The sequence below is a fragment of the Vipera ursinii genome (assembly GCF_947247035.1).
Source record: "Vipera ursinii genome assembly, chromosome: 2".
Taxonomy (NCBI): Eukaryota; Metazoa; Chordata; class Lepidosauria; order Squamata; family Viperidae; genus Vipera; species Vipera ursinii.
Window position 1 is genome coordinate 275,006,155 of NC_139513.1, and position 20,029 is coordinate 275,026,183.

Consider the following 20,029-nt stretch of genomic DNA (forward strand, 5'->3'; position numbering starts at 1 on the left):
ACTTGGACTTAGATGGCTCCAGTGGCTGTTGAAGATGGATGTTGGTTTCATTTCAGGGAAAACATGGCTAGTGATCCTAAAATGCATTAAGCAATGTTTGTGAGTGGTTCAAAGCATTTGAGGGCACAGTCCAAGGAAGAGTGCTAAAGGGGAAAAGGCTTGGCACAGTTTGTTATTTGTTCATCACAGGATGGTTTCAGTGGGGTGAAAATGACGGGAAAGACAATCAAAGGTTTGGCTTGTCACAAGCACCAAGTAGATCAAGGCCAAATATGAGTTACCGGAATGATTCAGAGAAGGATGAAACCTTGCCACTAATATCTGTAATCCCCTTCTTAACGTTAGAATTAGGAAGAGTGGGCAGAGGTAGAATTAGAATAATGCACACATGTTGATCTTAGATCACACTCTACATACATATACATACATAGAGCTTACTACAGCTGAAAGTTGGAGTTCAGAAAAAAAAATACTTTCAGTTGCACTTTTGACACTCTGAAGGGGATGAGGAAATGATTCCTGTCAGGAACTTATGCATGGCATACTTGGTTTTATGCTTGCAATTAAAGTAACACCTTTAATGCTTTGACTTAAGGGAGTGTGTTTGCTGCCTTTTTATGTGTGGCAATTTGTGCTACCTTGTGTAATTTATGCCTCAATCAGTTTTGTCTGTAGTTTGTGTGTCTATTTCTGATTGGCCTACTTGCCTTAGTTTGGCTATATAATTTTATCTTAGATTGTTCCTGCCTATTGTATTTGGTTTTTGCTTATCTACATATTAATTGCTGGGTAACCATATATCAAGGTTATCTCAAACCACAGCCAGTTAGTTCAACTGCAAGATATCATGGTAGGCCACACAGAAACAAAATGCTTTCAAAGCATCTTAAACCAACCCAAAGTTCCAACAATTAAAGTAGGCCAAAGAGGATTTATTTAAAATTTACAATGCAAAGACTATGAAAGCTACTAAATAAGACAAACAGGCAGAGGATTAGCAGCATGTGCCCCTGAATACCAGCAGGCTCTCAGGAGTTATGATGAAAATTCTGTAACTTAGCAATAGAATAACACAAATATAACCACAAATTCAAGTGGGAAACCTTAGTCGTTTTAGATCAATCCAAATTCAAAAATACTAAAGATTTCCTATAAGCCTGGTATTCTGATGGATCAATCATTAATAGAATCATATTGTAGAAATATAGAGTAGTTTACAAATTATTCCAAAAACCAAAGACTCAAAGTTCAAAACAAACAGCATGAAGCACATTCTCTCTTATCACAAGCCTAGCAATCAATAGGGAGATAAGCATTAACCAGCACAAAAAGTGGAAATAATCTACACTGAAACAATACAGCCAGCCATACCAAGTGGATTGATCAGAAACAGGCACATAAACTACAAGAAGGGCAAGCTGTCACCCATAAAAAGCCAGCAAACTCCACTTACTTAAGCAATGACAGTGCTACCTAGTTTGATTTTGAAACATTTGCAGTCGGAGCTTAGCAAACACCAAGATCTCAGGATTTCAAAATCTGAGCTACACGTATTGCCACTACAGGTAGTCCTTGAGTTACAACCAAATGGAAACCAAAATTTATGTTGCTAAGTGAGACAATTGTTCAGTGAATTTTGCCCCATGACCTTTCATGGCACCGTTGTTAAGTGAATGACTGCAATTGTGAAGTTAGTAGCACGGGGTTCCTAAGTGAATGTGGCTTTCCATTGACTTTGCTTGTCAGAAGGTGGCAAAAGGTGATCAGATGACCCCGAGACACTGCAACCGTCTGCAAATTTGAATCAGTTGTCAAGCGTCTGAATTTTGATCGCGTGACCATGGGGATCCTGCAACAGTCATAAGTATGACAAATGGTCATCAGTCAGTTTTTCAGTGCCATTGCAACTTTGAACAGTCACTAAACAAATGGTTGTAAGTTGAGGACTACCTCTATTGAAAATGGCACATGCTGGTTCTAAGAGCAGCCCTGAGTTAATAATTAAGCCTGTGTTTAGGGCACCAGCGGAAGAGATGCAACGCAGAGTTTTTTTCCCTAGCTTCCTGTAACTCTTTCATTGCTGCACTTAACTTCAGTAATTCTTTTTGTAATTGTCCTGATCTGTTATATTCAGTGGTGGGATTCAAATATGTGAACAACCAGTTCTTTGTGTGGATGGCATTTCCAGAAGTCCATTCTGGGCCTGGGCAACACAAAATTAGCTACCGATTCTGCCGAAGTAGTGCGAACCAGCTGAATCCTACCACTGGTTATACAGTATTCCACATTAACATGTATTGGTTAAAATGTTTTATTTGGCCAGGAGAGTGACTAAAGTTTAAAAGTTTGATTTGAAGGTCTCACATTTGTTTCCTTCTCGTGTGTGAGAGTTTTGCTTCTGTTGAGCTGCATCACTGTACAACTCTAATTTAGCACTAACTTACTAGAAGTTAATATTTCTTGCAGATATTTCAATACACCTTTGTTATTTGTCATGTCATTGTTTGTAGTCTGTCTATGTGATCTTGCAGCAGCTAACTAGGTGATCCACTGTTTCTTCAGATTTTTGTGTTGTTTTTTTTGCAGAGACAGCACTTGCTCCCTATTACTATCTTCTCAGTTTTGGCTTTGTGTGCGTCTGTTCTTAAGGCATGTCTTATACATCCAGAATTGGCTCTTTTGTCTCTTTCAACTTTTCTGCTCTCAGTATTGCTAGGGCTTGTTGTTATATACTTTGCCTGCTACCATACTTTTTATGTACTGGCCATGTAATACTTTGTCTTGCCATTTTCATTTGGTCTTTTTTATAGGCCAGTTCGATCTCTGCAGTACTCAATAAGCCATCATACTTGTTTCACTGCATCTTCCTCACTGTTCTTTAGATATCCTTCTGATGCCCTTTTTCTTCTCCAACTGTGTAGTGCACTTGTAACATTCCAGCTCACCTATTTTCTATGGTAAGCAGAGTTTGTCAATATTCACTGCCCTGAGTCCTTCGGCAGAAGGGCGGTATATAAATAAAATAATAATAATAATAATAATAATAATAATAATAATAATAATAATAATTATTATTATTATTATTATTATTATTATTATTATTATTATTATTATTATTATTATTATTAATATTGCTGTGTGGATGAAGGGCATGATTTATTATCATTGTTTTTCTTATCTTCCTAACAAAGGCTTTTAGTTTTGCTTATTCCAGATATAGGAAATCGATATTGTGTATATAATGACTGGAATTGTCCAGATGCTAATTGCCTTGATGGTATTTCCTCCAATGAGTTTGGACTTTGAGATTTTCTTCACTTTCCTGATGTAGTCACTTCTAATCTTCTTGACTTCAGTGAGTTAATGTTGTCAGCCTGAAGGATATCCATCTTCATAGTGATCATCTTCATCCAGACTTTTGCTTATTTCCATAGGACATCTTGATTTCTTCAGTTTTCACTATATTTCCCCTGCTTATGGTGAAGGTGGCACATTTGTCCAGTGCAAACTTAATTGCAATAACTTGGTATTGGGAAGCATCCAAGCTGACCAGAAGGACAGATCAAACAGTTAACCTGGAGTCACTGCACAACTACCAAAGGGCTAGGACTAACCTCCTTCCCAGGTTCCTTGGAGTCATATCTATTTCTTCCCAAGAGAAGGCTGCCCCAGTCTGTGGAGATTCCTGTATTATAGGCAGAGCATAATAAAGTAGTTAGCTTCTGAACATGTGGGTCTGGTTGTTCACATTTGACACTTGGATATATATATTAACTGCTGAATAGAGATTCTATTTCAGATAGTGTTTTTCCATACAGCTTCAGATTGTTCATATAAAGGAGTTAGGATAGCCTGGCAGATATTTTTTAATCTTTGATAGCCATGGTCTGACTTGTTCAGTATTGATGACAGAGGAATCAGTGCAATTACAAACAGGAGTATGAGAGTGAGTCTCCTTGAAAGATGCCTCTCTTGATATTAATCTCTCCCAATCTATCACCATTGATCAACAACTGTGTTCCTTTGTGCCATTGATCTTTTCATGAAACTGTTGATGTTTCTACTGACTCCTGTTATTTTTAGGCATGTGATGATCAAATAATGTGCCAGGGAATTAAATGCCTTCTTGTACTCAACCAAGTTACCTTCAGGTTGATCTTCCTTTTCTTGCAGTTTTCCAAAATCATCTTGTCAATTTGTTTCTCTACTATTTGGGCAGTTTCCTTTCTGCTCAAGTGCAAAATTTGTTTTCAACTAGATACTTTTGAACTGTATCAACTACCTCACCAATTAGCAATTTGAAAGTTGTTGGTACTCCAGTGATTGGCCTGTAATTGCCTGATGCTTCTCCTTTTGCTGTATCCTTCATTATGAGGTAGATTTTGACAGATGTTAACCAATCTTCAATTTCACCTCCTTGTAGTATGTTGTTAAACTGCTTGGCAATAAGTGGCTATAGACCAGTCAGATGTTTCAACCAAAAACTATTCAGTTCATGTTCACCTGATGCAGACCAATTCTTGATCTTCCTTGCCCTTTTCTCTACCACTTCTGCTGTTATTACAAGTTCTTTGATTTCAGCTTCTTTTTATTCTTATCCACTTCCTTTATCGAAGCTGCATTCTTGCTGTATTTCTTTTGGTTGTCCCATTGCTGCACCCAGAACTGCACTATTTCTTCTTTGTCAGGTGCTGACTTGTTCACTGCAGTCTCTCCATTCATTATTTGGTAGAAAAGTTTCTAATTTGACTGAAATCAGAGATTTTGCCTATAATGTGAAATTCAAATATTGTTATCTGCTGATCTTCTTGGCTGCTTTATTATTTCTAGTCAGTGCTTTTTTTCTAAAAAAAAAAAAAAGGTGCCGGAACTCTCATCTTGGCGGGCGCAGGAGGCGGGGTGGGTGGGGGGCGGTGCTGCTGCAGTCACAGGTGCGAAGGGTGTTGGCAGCAGGCTCCCCTCCCTGGGGCTGGAGCTGGCACAGTTGGTGCTGTGGGAGCAGCAGAGCCCACTCTATATGGCGGGGCTGCGTAATGCAGGCAGCGGAGGTGGTGCGGGCCAAGCAATGTTTTAATCTTATGATTTTAGAAATATATTTTTTCTATTGTACGTTTCCCCAAACCTCGCCATGTGGATTGCATACAAATATTATATAATTGGTAAATAAAGGTAGAACATATGTTAAATATACATCAAATGATAATATGCTTCCCTACAAAGTCAATTCTTACTCAATGACAGACCAAGGAGTTAACTCGGAAAGGCAAGAGGAAAATCTAGAAGAGGTCTGTGTTGAAGAGGTCTCTTCAACATCTTCATCAATGATTTGGATGAGGGGATAGATGGGGAACTCATCAAATTTGCAGACAACACCAAGCTGGCAGGAATAGCCAATACTCCAGAAGATAGGCTTAAGATACAGGAGGATCTGGACAGACTCGAACACTGGGCACTATCTAACAAAATGAAATTCAGTTGTGAAAAAAGTAAGGTTCTACATTTAGGCAGGAAAAATCAAATGCACAGGTATAGTATAGGTGGTACCTTGCTCAGTAGTAGTAACTGTGAGAGAGATCTCGGAGTCCTAGTGGACAATCACTTAAATATGAGCCAGCAGTGTGCTGCAGCTGCCAAAAAAGCCAACACAGTGCTAGGCTGCATTAACAGAGGGATAGAATCAAGATCATGTGAAGTATTAATACCACTTTACAAGGCCTTGGTAAGGCCGTACTTGGAATACTGCATCCAGTTTTGGTCACCACGATGTAAAAAAGATGTCGAGACTCTAGAAAGAGTACAGAGAAGACCAACAAAGATGATTGGGGGACTGGAGGCTAAAACATATAGGGAACGGTTGCTGGAATTGGGTATGTGTAGTTTAATGAAGAGAAGGGTGAGGGGTGACATGATAGCAGTGTTCCAATATCTCAGGGGCTGCCACAAAGAAGAGGGAGTCAAGCTATTCTCCAAAGCACCTGAAAGCAGGACAAGAAGCAATGGATGGAAACTAGTCAAGGAGAGAAGCAACCTAGAACTAAGGAGAAATTTCCTGACAGTTAAAACAACTAACCAGTGGAACAACCTGCCTCCAGAAGTGGTGAATGCTTTTCAGAAGAGTTTTTCAGAAGAGACTGGCCATTTGTCTGAAATGGTATAGGGTTTCCTGCCTGAGCAGGGGGTTGGACTAGATGACCTCCAAGGTCCCTTCCAAATAATAATAATAATAATAATAATAATAATAATAATAATAATAATAATAATAATAATAATAATAATAATAATAATCTTGTAGAAAGGAAAGGCCCACACTGATAAATTAAAAATCTTTGTGGTCTGCAAAGGAATGCTGGTGGGCTAATCAATGATTTGGTGACTAGAGGAGCATTTACAGTGTTGGAGCTTGTGGTCATGGTAAGCCATGGAGGCACTAGGCAACATGACTTTCAGGGCAGTGGTGGTGATTTTATTACTTAAAAAAAAAGTCTGTGCTCTGTCCAAGGGTGCTTGGTAGGCTGCATGTACAGGCCTGGTCTAGAATTTATTTTGGAGCATTCAACTATCTAGAGCAGGCATGTCAAACTCATTTTGTTTGAGGCAACTTTTTATAAAAGAATTGCCATTAATTTGTTTTAATAAAATAATTTAAATCAATTTTTCACTTGATTTCAAATTAAATGAATGAGATATTTTTTAGTACAATTGCCAAATGCAATAAACTGGTTTTAGGTATATGTTACTGGAAGGAAAAAGCAATCCCTGTTGTGTTACTGATCCCAGAGAAACATTTGCATGTATGCAGGTATCCTTAGGGTGCCATAGTTATGGATGAGAAATGTTGGTTGCAAAGTTGGCATTTCTGGATGTAATACAGATATTTTGGACTTATCTTTGTTTCTTTGCATGTCTGGTATTTTTTAAAAAGGCATATGCTACTGACTACACTTATGCAGATATGTAACATGATCACTGCTTGTCCAAAATTTTACTATACAGATAATATCCCCAGAAATTATTTTAGCCTTTTTAATAAATGTTGTTATTGATGTTAAGCTCACCAGGGAAAACATCATATATTGTTATTTATATACTAGGTTAATTATTTAAAGACTGAAGTGCAACATAACTAGATTCTAAATAATCTATTTTTCAAAACACACAACAGTCCAAACAGTAAAAGTAAAGCCCAAATTAAGAATATTTCATTCTTAAGAATTGTTTAGATTCAAAATAGTTTTCAAGAGTGTACAAAAGATACTATTTTTTCTAGAATCAGCTAAATTAGACATATTACATTGAGAAAAATATTTCTCATTTCTTTCCTGTTACCTTTGATTTCATTGCAAAGATGTTAACATAAGAAATACATTATTTTGTTATCTAATTTTACCTTCCAAAAGACAGAAGCAGATGAAAAATGTGAGGTTCTTTCCTGTTGGCTTTTCTGAATTAGCTGTTTTAGATTCTAAAAGTTTAGTTCCTAAAGAAGTAATCCTGTAAATAATTTTAATGTCCTCCTCTAGTGCAGGCTCTTTTATGACTCAAGGACTTCAACTCCCAGAATTCCTGAGCCAGCATGGCTCAGCTTGGAAACCTCTCCCTTTCCCCTCAGCATGGCTGGCTCAGGATTTCTGGGAGTTGAAGTACACGAGTCATAAAAAAGAGCCAAGATTGCTAGCCCTGCAATAGGCTTAGGAAAACCAATAAGGGAGCTGGGTTGTTTTGGGTGCTGGGTTGTGTGAGAAAAAAAGCCCTGTTTCTAGTGCTTCCTTAATCTTTCTTGTTTCTAGGTGCTATTTCTTGATTGTCTATTCTTTGGTTCTTTAGCTTATTTTTTATCTATTTAAATTTGCTTGCATTTGATCTTATCATATTGATTTTATGTTCCAGCCTGATCATTCATTTTGGGGGTGCACTTTTGGCTTTTTTTTCTTTGATAATTTTGTATCCCAGATATTCAGTTATTACACTCTGTACCCCAGTCAGTGGGAACCAGAAGGCATCATCTCCTTCATATTATTGGGTTTTTTCCCCCTGAATATTAGGAATGGAAGAATCATCTGGATTTCTGTAATATTTACTGAGTGTCAGAAATGTCCATTTTTTCTGTTTCATTGTTAATTTGCAATATTTTTTTAAAAGTTCCTATAACTATAATATGCTCCTGTCACTTCACATTAGTGTGATGCAGAGTGATTATACATTTGTTGAACAAAAGCCACTGTGTAGCATTTGACTGAGCTGTCTGATCCCTGGAAACAGTTTTTCATATATATATATATATATATATATATATATATATATATATATATATATGTGTGTGTGTGTGTGTGTGTGTGTGTGTGTGTGTGTGTGTGTGTGTGTGTATGTATGTATATATATATATATATATATATATATATATATATATATATATATATATATATATATATTTGTTTTCGTAGATTCTCGCGGGTGTCTGTATGTGTATGTGTCGCCACAACTTTCTGAAGATGAAAGGAACGCGGGAAGAAACCCGAGACTCTAGATCTACACACACACACACACACACACACACACACACACACACACACACACACATATATATATATATATATATATATATATATATATATATATATATATATATATATAATGTTTTCAGAATTTCTTTGTTTTCTGGAGTACAGGAAAGAATGAAAGCATGCATGAACATACACATGGTAAACTGTAATTATTAAAATATGGCCAGTTTATCCAAAGCAGAAGTTATGCAAACGCATAATGGACTAATCAACATCTGATTTGATAAAAAAAAAAGTGCCACGCAGACTGCAGAGCTAGAATAGCAATATGGAAAGGAATGGGGGATGGTGATTTCAAATACATTAAGTGTTTCTTGTTTCTGTTCCAGGTTCCAGTTCATCCAATTCAGCGGGTTTGCCTCCCCCACTTCCGCCACCTATTCATGCAACACAATCTACAGATTTATCACCACCCCTGCTTCCTCCCCCTCCTCCAGGTTTACGTCCATCAACACAAACTCCTGTTCTCCCCCCAAGGGTGAATATCCCATCCAGATCTGATTTCAGGTACATAATAGTGAATTATAATCCTTCTTCTTAAAATCCTTCTTCTTCTTCTTAAATCGTTCTTAAAAAGCGAGAAGAATCTCTGTTCTTCTCTTCCTTGAAACATCTTCTCTATGTGCTCATAGAGAAGCCCATAAGTTTTGGTATTCATCGCAGGGAGCTGCAATAAATAGCTGCAATAAGCTATGTACAGCAAAAAGCTATGGTTGTTTCATAAAGATTTCTTAATCAAGCTATACTTCACTAGGTTCACCCAACATGCTGAGCCATAAGTAATGGTTTATAAAGCCACAACATGCCAAATTACATTATATATGACATTATATATTGTCATGTGACAATAAAAAGCTATTTTGAGGAGTGGTTATGCAAAACCACCATGATGGATGGATGGATGGATGGATAGATAGATAGATAGATAGATAGATAGATAGATAGATAGATAGATAATAAATGTATGTATCTATTTACCATCTTTATTATTTTTGTAAATATTTTAAGGTGGCAAACAATCTAACACTCTTTCTTCCTATTTTCTGATGACAACAACCCTGTGAGGTGGGTTGGCTGACAGAATCCCCCTGGTCCAAAGTCACCCAGCTGGCTCTTATGTTAAGGCACAACTAGAAATCATGGTCTCCTGGTTTCATATTGTCCTGTTTATGTAAAAAATGTAGGGCTGAGGACTGGATGGGTCTTGTTTTAGTGTGGCTACTATGGCAGGCAGAATTGTACTAAGCATATTTTTTTTCAAGCATGGAAATAATGTGGAGAATATTCCTTGTTCAATTTCTACAAGTGGAAGTGTTAAAAACAGGAGAGCCTTTCCTAGAAAAAGAACCATATTCTATTATTAAAAACATAAAAACAGACTGCAGAAATCTTAACTAAACCTTTTCCAATAAACTATAAAACAGAATGGACTTTCACTTAAAAAAGAAAACATATTTCAATGAATTTTCTTTTTTTTTCTTCTTAACAAATTCACTTTTGCTATTTTGTAGAGGACAAGAAAATGAAGAAAATTATGATGATGTTGGATTTGGTTCAGAAGGTAAGAAAACCTATTATCATGGACAGAGGACAAATAAGAAGCATGTGTGGAATGCTATAACAAATCAGTAATAAGTCAGGAATCTGGATTCAAATATATTGACAATGAAACTCTATAAGCCAACTTCAATGTTTGGATATCAAATACAAAAAATGTGCTACCTTAATACACTGGCTTCCCCATCCTAGAATGTCCTGACATGTGTACTATTTTATTGGTTTCCTTGTACATGACCTGTCCATTTAGAGATAATGGAGGAGGATCTACAAGGTCTCTTGTGGCTAAGCCTCTTTTCATTTAGATTGAAAGCAGGATCTGCCCTTCTCCCAATAAACAGCATCAGAAATCAGACTGAGTGGGCATGTAGATTGCTTAAATCTAGGCTTTTGCATTACTGTGGGGTCCACTGTAATGCAGTAATCAAAGGATTACTGAAGCATGCAGAGTCTTGATAAGATAAACTATAGTGTAATTAAAGGTGGGAATTTACAAATTAAGTACTGTACAAGGATTAAAATATGCAATTCATACAAGTCGTGCTCCATTGCAGCATTCATGTTATGTAATGAGCTAATATTTGATTTAGATAAAGGCTGCTGTCTGCATAGCACTGTTGTGGCATATATAAACAATACAAGGAATATAATAAAAATAGTGTCATAGAATTGTGTCACAAGTCCATCCCTCTGGGCCAGGGCAAAACAGACACAGAATTTGCATTACATCATGGCTTCCCCCCCCCCTGCTGCCCTCCAACCTCCCTATACACCACTAGCTAACAAGGGCTGCCCATGACTTGGTATTTTGATTGCTAAACTGCAAAATAAAGCAATTGTTTTGCCTTTTTATCCATTAGATACTGGAAAAGTAGATGAAGTAAGTATTACCCTTCATAATCTACAAATGTATATAACCTTAGGCTTTCTTTGAAGTCATTCTCCCTACTAGCTCCCATAAAACAATGATTATTTATTGTATTCAACCTTGCCTTTTAATCTTTGAAAACTCACTTACATTTTTTATAGGAAGACATTCTAAGAATGATCATTCTTAGAAACATAATGCTGGATTAGACCATGCAGATGATCAAGGATGCACTCTATGAACTCAATTTACTAGTTTTGATAGACTTACTGAGATGCTGCTAGCCAATGTGACAGGCAACAAATTTGTGTAGGAGATGACCAGGCTGAGCTGAAAGGAGGGACTGATGCATCATCAGTCATGAGTCCCTGTGATCCCACAAGAGATCTAAGTGCATTCCACGTTTAATTCTTTCTATTCTTAATTTCCACAAATTTCCTCTGACTGTTAGTAGCCCAGATTTTGTAGAGAGCTTAAGCTTACAATAAATGTTTATACTCATTTGAACTGCTTGAATCTTCTGATTTCCCTGGCTCTTGACAGTGTGCCATGTTAAAGAAGGGCTAACTAGACTCCCAACTCTTTTCTGCTTCAGTAATGAAACAGTCTACTCAAGAAGCAGGGAATAAAAGACGCTGAGTAAGAATGCTTCCTCTGGTACTCTTAATTGGCATAAGAAGAGATGGAAGTCTTCTGCTACCATTCTTCCAGTCCCATAGAGCAGTGTTTCTCCACCTTATCAAGTTTAATATGGGTGGAATTCAATGCCCAGAATATTCCCAACCAACCTTGCCAAGGTTGAGAGACACTGCCATAGAGTGATCACTCTGTGAAACAGAGGACTGGCCCTAAAGGAATGGTATGAGGCCTCTTCTCATCCTTCTACTTCTCTTGCCATGGGGGATGGTGAAGAGGCAGCTCCTTGTTTCCCTTCTGTCTTGGGAGGAAAAAAAAGGAAGAATTCACCTCTTTAGTCAAACCAGCCATGACAGCTGGAAAGCTCTTCCCCGCATCATGTGTGTATATATCCCCTATCCAGTCCAATTTGAGCATGGGAAGGTGCAGCTGATAAAACTGCCCACAGATTGACTACACACACACATATATGTATATGTGTATGTATGTTTGTATGTATATATATACATTCACACATATATACAAAGTGTGCTACCTGTTTCAGCTTGCCTTGTTTATATGTCAGGGATGGGTTGAATATAACATCATCCATGTCCTCTAAATCCATTTGCTGAGGCATTTCTAGCCCATAGTTATCAGGCTACAGAGGAGAGAGGAGGGGAGGGAAGGGAAGGGGGATGGTGCTGAAGAAGGAAGAGGGAAGAGAGAGAAGGAGAAGGTTAAAGGGGATTTGAACCTGGGTTTCTCTTGTACACACCTATTATCTCAAACACTACACTCTACTGGCTCTAATCCTGTCTTTGGGTTAAACCAAGTTAAAACCATTTTCCTGAGATAGATTGATTCACTAGTTCCCTGCTTTTCTGTAGGAAGCTGCATATATTTTAACCTAGGGGGTCTGGAGAGCTTTGTGTGTGTGTGTGTGTGTGTGTGTGTGTGTATACACACACATACACACACATATACATATGTGTGTGTATGTATGTATGTATGGTTTTCACTATTTTTATTTTTCACCAATAATTAAAACTATTTTTCTTTTTCATAAAATCAGAACAGTGATGGAGAAATGTATGAAGACATAAATGAGATGAGGTATGAAAAAACATATAGAGTGGGCCTCTGATCATATTATAATAATTGCAGCTGTTATTAAATAATGACCACAATTAAAAGTTGTATGCAAAAAGATCCAAAATAAAATATAAAGCTCCACTTGAGGCATTCTAGGCATGAATTCTGGTGACCAATGTCCAATATAGCCTGATCATCCATGAATTTTCTTTTCCTGTACATTTTAGAGGTTTGTGCTCTGACCATGAATAAGTTAATTTGCTTTTAGCTATGACAATATTTCTTGAATTACAAAAGGCTGGAAAAAAATTACATTGTGAACTGGCAAAAATATAAAAGCTATATTTGACTATTGATTGTCCATTTTCAGCTTGCACCACTATTGTTTACCTTAAAAAAAATCAGATCTGAAAACTGATCCATTGCATCAGGTGAAGATTGTGTGCCCTATCTAAGCAGGCTAATTTTTCCTGGTCAGAATCTGAAAACAGGTTTTGTAGGAGGGTTAGTTCAGGTAGGATATTCCATTTACATGTGGGGTAGGTACTGGAGGAGTGTGATGGCATGTGGGAATGACCTTGGGAGATAGAAGGAAGAATTGCAGCCTGGGCAATGATCTAATGAGGCAATTTGCTCTGCAAATGGGGGAAAAACCTGAGAAGTGTTTCAAAAGCAACCCTCTCTAGTTTTCTGGAAACTAAAAGGACAGGAAAATACTAAGTCTTGCAAGATCGATGTTAGCCCTTGGAGATAGCCCAGAAAAGAACCACAACCAGGAGCATCAACACTATTTTTAATGTAAAGTTACATTAAACAGAGTATTGCAAAATTCTTCCTTCCTCTCTTTTTGTTAAGCTTTCCTTTCTGAGGGTTTAACAACAGATTTAAAGCCAACTGGAGAAATAGGCACTTTTATCTTTGAAATTTGATAGCATAATCAGAAGATATTTTGGGAAAACCCAAAAGCAGTTAGGCCTTGGGATTTGGCTAATTACCAAATACTGGATTTGACTGGCAATCAGGATGATTAAGAAAACAGATTGTTACTCAGTTTATTGATCTTTCCAGTAAAAATGAGGTTGTATAAAGGAAATGTTGGTACAAAATCCCCTATTTAGAATATCAAAATAGCAGATGTAAGCAGTAGCAAGATTTATTAACTCCAGTAGGTTGGTAGTCAACATCTCCCCTCACCCCAAACACACACTTCCTATTTTAATGGACATTTTGGAAAACTCTTTCCACTGATGGAATTTTTTTGTTTTTTAAAATGCCCCTTAGGTATGTTGATTTGAGGAAAGAGAGATGGTACATATCATCTAATTCCAGAGATCTTGCTAAGTCTCCCACTTTCTTCAAAACTGTGAGCTGCACCTCAAATAGAACCACAACATTAAAAAATATCCTTTGGGGGCAACTTATCTTTACAGCTGAATAGTGTTTTAAGTCTCCTTCTTTTTGTGCAGATTTACACCACAAGGAGATGATAAAAAGAAAGAGAAGGAGGAAAAGAAAAAATCTGATCAAAAGAAAGAACAAAAGGATAAGGATAAAAAGGAGCAAGAACTCAGAAAGAGATTCAAGGTAAAACTTCTTTCAAGAAGGTCATACAAAGAACAGAAATAAATATATACATTTATCAATCAATGGAATAGCTTGCTTCCAGGAGTTGTGGATGCTTCATCACTGGAAGTTTTCAAAAATTGATTGGACAACCATTTGACTGGGATGGTACAATGTCTCCTGCCTTGGGCAGGGGGTTGGATTAGAAGACCTCCGAGGACCCTTCCAGCTGTTAATACTATATTCTGGGTTTTTTAAAATTGCTAAAATAACCACTTGGTATTTTTACTTAACAACAAAAGTTAATATTTTAATCCTTAATCAATTGAGTTAACCGAATTGATAGCAATAGCATCTAGATTTATATACCGCTCCATAGTATTTTACAGCATTTTGAGCAGTTTACAGTGTCCGCATATTGTCTCCAACAATCTGGGTCCTCATTTTACCAACCTTGGGAGAATGGAAGGTTGAATCAACTTTGAGCTAGTCAGGATCGAACTACAGACTGTGAGCAGAGTTAGCCTGCAATACTGCATTCTAATCACTGAGCCACCAGGGCTCAGCAGATATTGATAGAGCAATTCATTATAAACTATAAATAAGCAAAAGATGCAAGCAGCCAACAGAGAATATCTGGAATTTTGAGATCGTATTGTGTGTTTTCATAAAATGGCTATCTTCTGGTAAAGTTGCCATGGTAGATGGGTTCAGCCACAAAAACCCTAATTATCATAACGTCATTTGATGAAGTTGATCTTCACCACAACCTCTAGGCTCCAACGCCAGCTATTTTTATGTTCTCGGAATATTTCTGGAACTTATGTGGCAGCCAGAGGCATTTATGAAAATGAAGATGACTTTTTAGCATGTTGGGTCTTCATTTATGTAGTTATTTTAATTAAAAGGATTTAAAGAGCCTAGTGGAGACCATGGAATATTTTGTACGATGGATATCTGATGGCCTATCCTTAGAATAAAATATTTGATAATATACACTCTTACCAAAAAGATTTAACACAATGAGGAATTTTTAAGGTTCTATTTTTAGGAGCTGCTGGTGCATCTATCCACATAGTTTGATCCTATGTATGTTTTTTCATAAGTAAATGCCAATGAATTAGATAGGATTTAAGTACACATGCATTTCAAATTGTTGCTGCTCAATGGGGACCAAGATGTTTCTTGTATGATTGCTAGGGATACATTTGAAGTCATACACTAACACTAAATCTTAATTTTTAAAATTATATGTATAATATAATATATAATATAATTATATCAAAAGACATTATATCATTGCATTTTAAGAGGTCTTTTGGTTACGGTTATTCCCTAACTCCAAAAATAATATTTTCTAACTGATATCACAAGTTATCTAGCAAAAATTGCCATTTCATTTGTTCTTTTGATTTTTGATCCCATCAAGTTACTCCCAGATATTAATTAGTTTATTAACTAATTAAACTTAATTAGTTTAATTTAAGTAGTTTAAATAAGTTAAACTCAATTACTGGTAGCAAATTTTCTTTATTATTTACACCTTTGATAAATAACAAAACCAGCTCATTCCATAAAAAAGGTAGATAATAGTCATGGTCCACTGAATCAAATGCTGGACCTTTTTGTCTTTATTATTCTACTGGGGGGGAAAAACCCAGCATAGCCATGTGAATACTTGACACTGCATTGTCACAGTCATTCTAGGAAATACTGCAGATCAACCTCTGAACAGAACCTTAAACTTCTGTAAACATGTCAGGTATTTTTTGCTGAAACCCCCTTTTCCCCCCCTGCAAATATCCTTGTCATCTCATGCATTTTCAAAAGTGAACTGCGTGATCCTCCACCCCATTCCAAGGAAGGAGGAAAGAACACCACCCAGATTTTGTTCCCACTTGAGGTTTTTTTTACCTCCGCTGGCAAAAAAAAATAAATCCCTTGATTCAGAGGACACAGCCAAGTGAGGTTATCGAAGCAGAAGAACATTTAAGTTTCTTCTTGCAGCTTTACTACAAGCTAGGGAGACTGCATAAAGCTTATGGGGTGGGAGGGTCTCCTTCTCATAAAACACGTTTTAGTATTATCTGGAATATTATCTTTCAAGCTATGTTTTGCTTTTCTTTTTCTCTCAGTCTAAGTACTAAAACTAACCATGTATCTTCATGTTTATGTAGCTAGAAGGTCCCATTGAAGTTGTTCACCAGGCACGAGCTTCCACAGACTTTAAAGGAGGAAAGTATGATCTGTCATTCAAACAAGGAGATCTAATTGAAATACTCCGCATCACAGACAATCCAGAAGGGAAATGGTTAGGAAGATTAAAAGGCTCCTGTAGGTATACTAGAATGTGTGGAAATTAAGAGAATTTATGCTAACATACTGATTAAGGAACCTGAATCTTCACTAGGATATAGTTCTTGTGTCCTTGCATTTGCTTCTTTATGTATTACACTTATTTATTTGTTAAATGTATATGGCCATCTGTCTCACACATGGTGAATCTGGTGGTGTGCAATAAAACCAACAATTAAAACTTATTGCAAAACCAGTTAAAACACTTAAATACTTAAACATAAATAAGAACAAATCTCATCAAAAATCAGAACGTTATACATTGTGTAGCCAAGGCATAGGCTTCCTGCTGCTTTGTGAAAAAAAAATCCACACACATTTTGAGGCCCTTCTGAAAGCCATAAGGGTTGGGGCCAACCTTAATTCAAAGAGCGAGTGCCATGGCAGAAACAGTTCACCTTCTGGGTCTCTTCCTTAACCGAGAGGACCCAAAACATGCTTCTCCTTCCACATCATTGCTGTTCTTGCTCGCCCCAATTCTCAGCATTGTGAGAAATTCTAATGATGATATAACATTTGAGTTTTGCTGGTGGTGAATGATAGTCATAGCTTTATTCACCCATCTTAGACATGGACTATAACCATGCAGAAGGAACAAATGCATACACTGGCTCACATAGACAGGAAGTTTACTCCCAAATACTTCCTTTTCTCTTCAAGAAGGAAATGTTTTGCCCTTCTAAAAACAAGCAGGGCGAATCATCTACCCTTCCCCCTCAGATTTAAGCTAGAATTGCACAAATCACATATTGGTAAAGACACTGTTTCAAAAGTTCTTTATACTTCATAGAAATAGAAAGATGTTAACCAAGAACTGTATTCTTTATTTATATTGATGTGCATGTTTATGTCTACTTTGATATTTATTATATTTATACAGTTGTAGTTATTGTGTGTTGGATGCTTCTTGGAATCTTAGATCACAGAACCATCATAGTCTGAGATCTTCTCCAAACTTTTTAAATGAGAAATTCTGTTATAGCGCTCTTAGCAATGTTAGTAGCATTGTATTTTTTTTACTTCCTCCACCATGTGAGCACCAATTTTTGCTTTTTTTGATAATAAAGTCTTGTGATATTGATCTAACTCTCAAAGAAGATACCCCTTTGTCTTACACTCCTTGTACTATAGTTGTAGGTGGACCTGCTACAGAATTAATTTTATTTTTATCAGCTTTTTTTTCCAGCCACTGTAATGCATAGATTGTGGGCTACCTTCATATCTCACATGCTGGACTTAAGAGGAGCTATTATGCTAACACTTGGTATTCATAAAATTTTACCTGAACTGTCTGGCTTCAGACTACATATGAAAGGTTACATAATGGAAAAATATTGTGTACAATGTTTATAGAAAATTAATATAGGAAGGAGAAAAATCCTAATTCAATTTTTCCTGTGACAAACTTGATTTCCATGTACTATGTCTTATTTTAATTTTGTATCAAGAAAACATGAACTACAGTATCCTGATACTGTTCAAAATTAGATTTATAAACTTACTGAGAACAATCTGCAAAACAGGGCAATTATTTTTCTAATTCAGGTAATATATTCTGCATCTGTTGAATTAATGGGATACTTCACTACCTCTTTGTTCTATACAACAATACATTTTGCATGATTTCTCAGTTTATATATATATATATATATATATATATATATATATATATATATATATATATATATATATATATATGCAATAGTATAAAAGCCTTGAACTCTGGGATAATTGTAAAACAGCTGTATATTGTTTAAAAAACATAAAACAATAAAATCAACCATTTATAAAATCTAAAAAATCTAAAAATCGACTGTCTTAGCTTTCGCTGATCCACTGATCCACTGTCAGCTTCATCAGAGTAGGCATTAGTGGGTGGGGAGTTAGATTTTTTAGATTTTATAAATGGTTGGTTTTATTGTTTTATGGTTTATATATATATACTCTTTATATATATATATACCGAAACAACCATATCACCAAATGATATTTGTTGTAGATGGCTACATTAAAACTACCATGGTGGCAATTGACTATGATACATTAAAAAGGAAGACACGGCCTCCCATGCACGTTGTGTCAAAGCACCCAGACAGTGATCAAGAAGTGTATGATGACGTTGGAGACCAGGACAGTATCAGCAGGTATGACACAGATTTGTGAATAAAGTGATGAGCACCTTATCCAACCCCTAAATACAATCATCAATTCTAGAGTAATGTGTAGTCCAGCCTTTTGTACTGATTCATCTTTCCACATCTTTAGACACTCCCCAACCTGTTTGTTCCCTGGAGGACTATAACAACAACTGTATAGGTGCCACTAAATATTACTTTTCAAAATAATAGATATTTTAATTCCAAATGGATAATAAATGAGAAGCTGACATGCTGTAACACTGCTGTAAAGCATGTTTTGTCGTTTGAATCCAGATTGTTGCACAGCCTTAGCTTACTTTAAGGAAACATTATGTTATATCTGACCCAGTCAATAAAACAGCCATTGGCTAGGTTTGCACAGCATACTGGCTAGAATGTGACCAGCTTTGTGCCAATAAACTGTAGGGGGAAAACATGAATCAGTTAAACATCTGTAAGCATCTTGTAGAAATAAAACTTTTCTGTATAGAACACAGCACCCTTGTATCAACCTATGACAGGTTCTTGAAATTCCTAAGATCGCTATTGGTCCAGAAAATATTGCCAGTTTTCTCAAGGAACAGTTATAGAGATTAGCGACAGTATGAAAAGAATTGTTGAGAGTGATTGATCATTAAAATGACTGTGCATGCATGTGAAAATATATCTGGTTTCTTTTGCATTCAGTGTTTTGTTTTGCTTTATTTTTATGTGCAAAGTGGAAGTCAGAGTGCCATGGGAGGTAAGTTCTCCTTTTATTAATGTCTTGAAAAAATAATTATCCCCAGCATTGCACTGTTCTTTTTTGATGTTCTTTTTAACAATGGAAACTAGAACTGATCCATGTGAAGCATAATCTGTATTTCCAACAATGCTTCTGAGCCCCACATTGATCCTAGAGGCATTCTTAGAAAATAAAATGATGGATAGTTATTGTGCAAGGCTTTGTTTATCTTTAGGTATGTGAGATTGTGATTGAGCAAACAACTATTATTGTCCTCAAAAGATTGGAAACCCTTCAGTTACAGTTTGTTTGTCAGCCATTCCAGCATGACTAAGCTGTGGTTTCTACATGTGTTTAAATGTTAGGCAAATCAATGATTTGCTTAATAATGACTGATGGAATTAACCCCAAATGTCTGAATTCACACAAGATTCTCAGTTATAAACAATGGATTACCAGTTAACTGGAGTAGTTTAGAATGGGAGTGGCTCCATCTTAAGAAAGTAAACTCAAAATAAGATGATCTCATAATAACATTTCAGCAGTTATATTT

General features: G+C 36.4%; 1 protein-coding gene across 1 annotated transcript in view; it reads left to right on the forward strand.

The window, feature by feature from the left end:
• FYB1 (FYN binding protein 1) overlaps nt 1–20,029 on the forward strand; it is a 69,872-nt gene that overhangs the window by 21,416 nt on the left and 28,427 nt on the right. The window contains exons 3-10 of the mRNA XM_083353524.1: nt 8,891–9,068; nt 10,073–10,122; nt 10,979–10,998; nt 12,677–12,717; nt 14,163–14,280; nt 16,437–16,593; nt 18,614–18,758; nt 19,472–19,494. Coding sequence (XP_083209650.1) covers nt 8,891–9,068; nt 10,073–10,122; nt 10,979–10,998; nt 12,677–12,717; nt 14,163–14,280; nt 16,437–16,593; nt 18,614–18,758; nt 19,472–19,494 — 732 coding nt within the window. The remainder of the gene's footprint in view (nt 1–8,890; nt 9,069–10,072; nt 10,123–10,978; nt 10,999–12,676; nt 12,718–14,162; nt 14,281–16,436; nt 16,594–18,613; nt 18,759–19,471; nt 19,495–20,029) is intronic.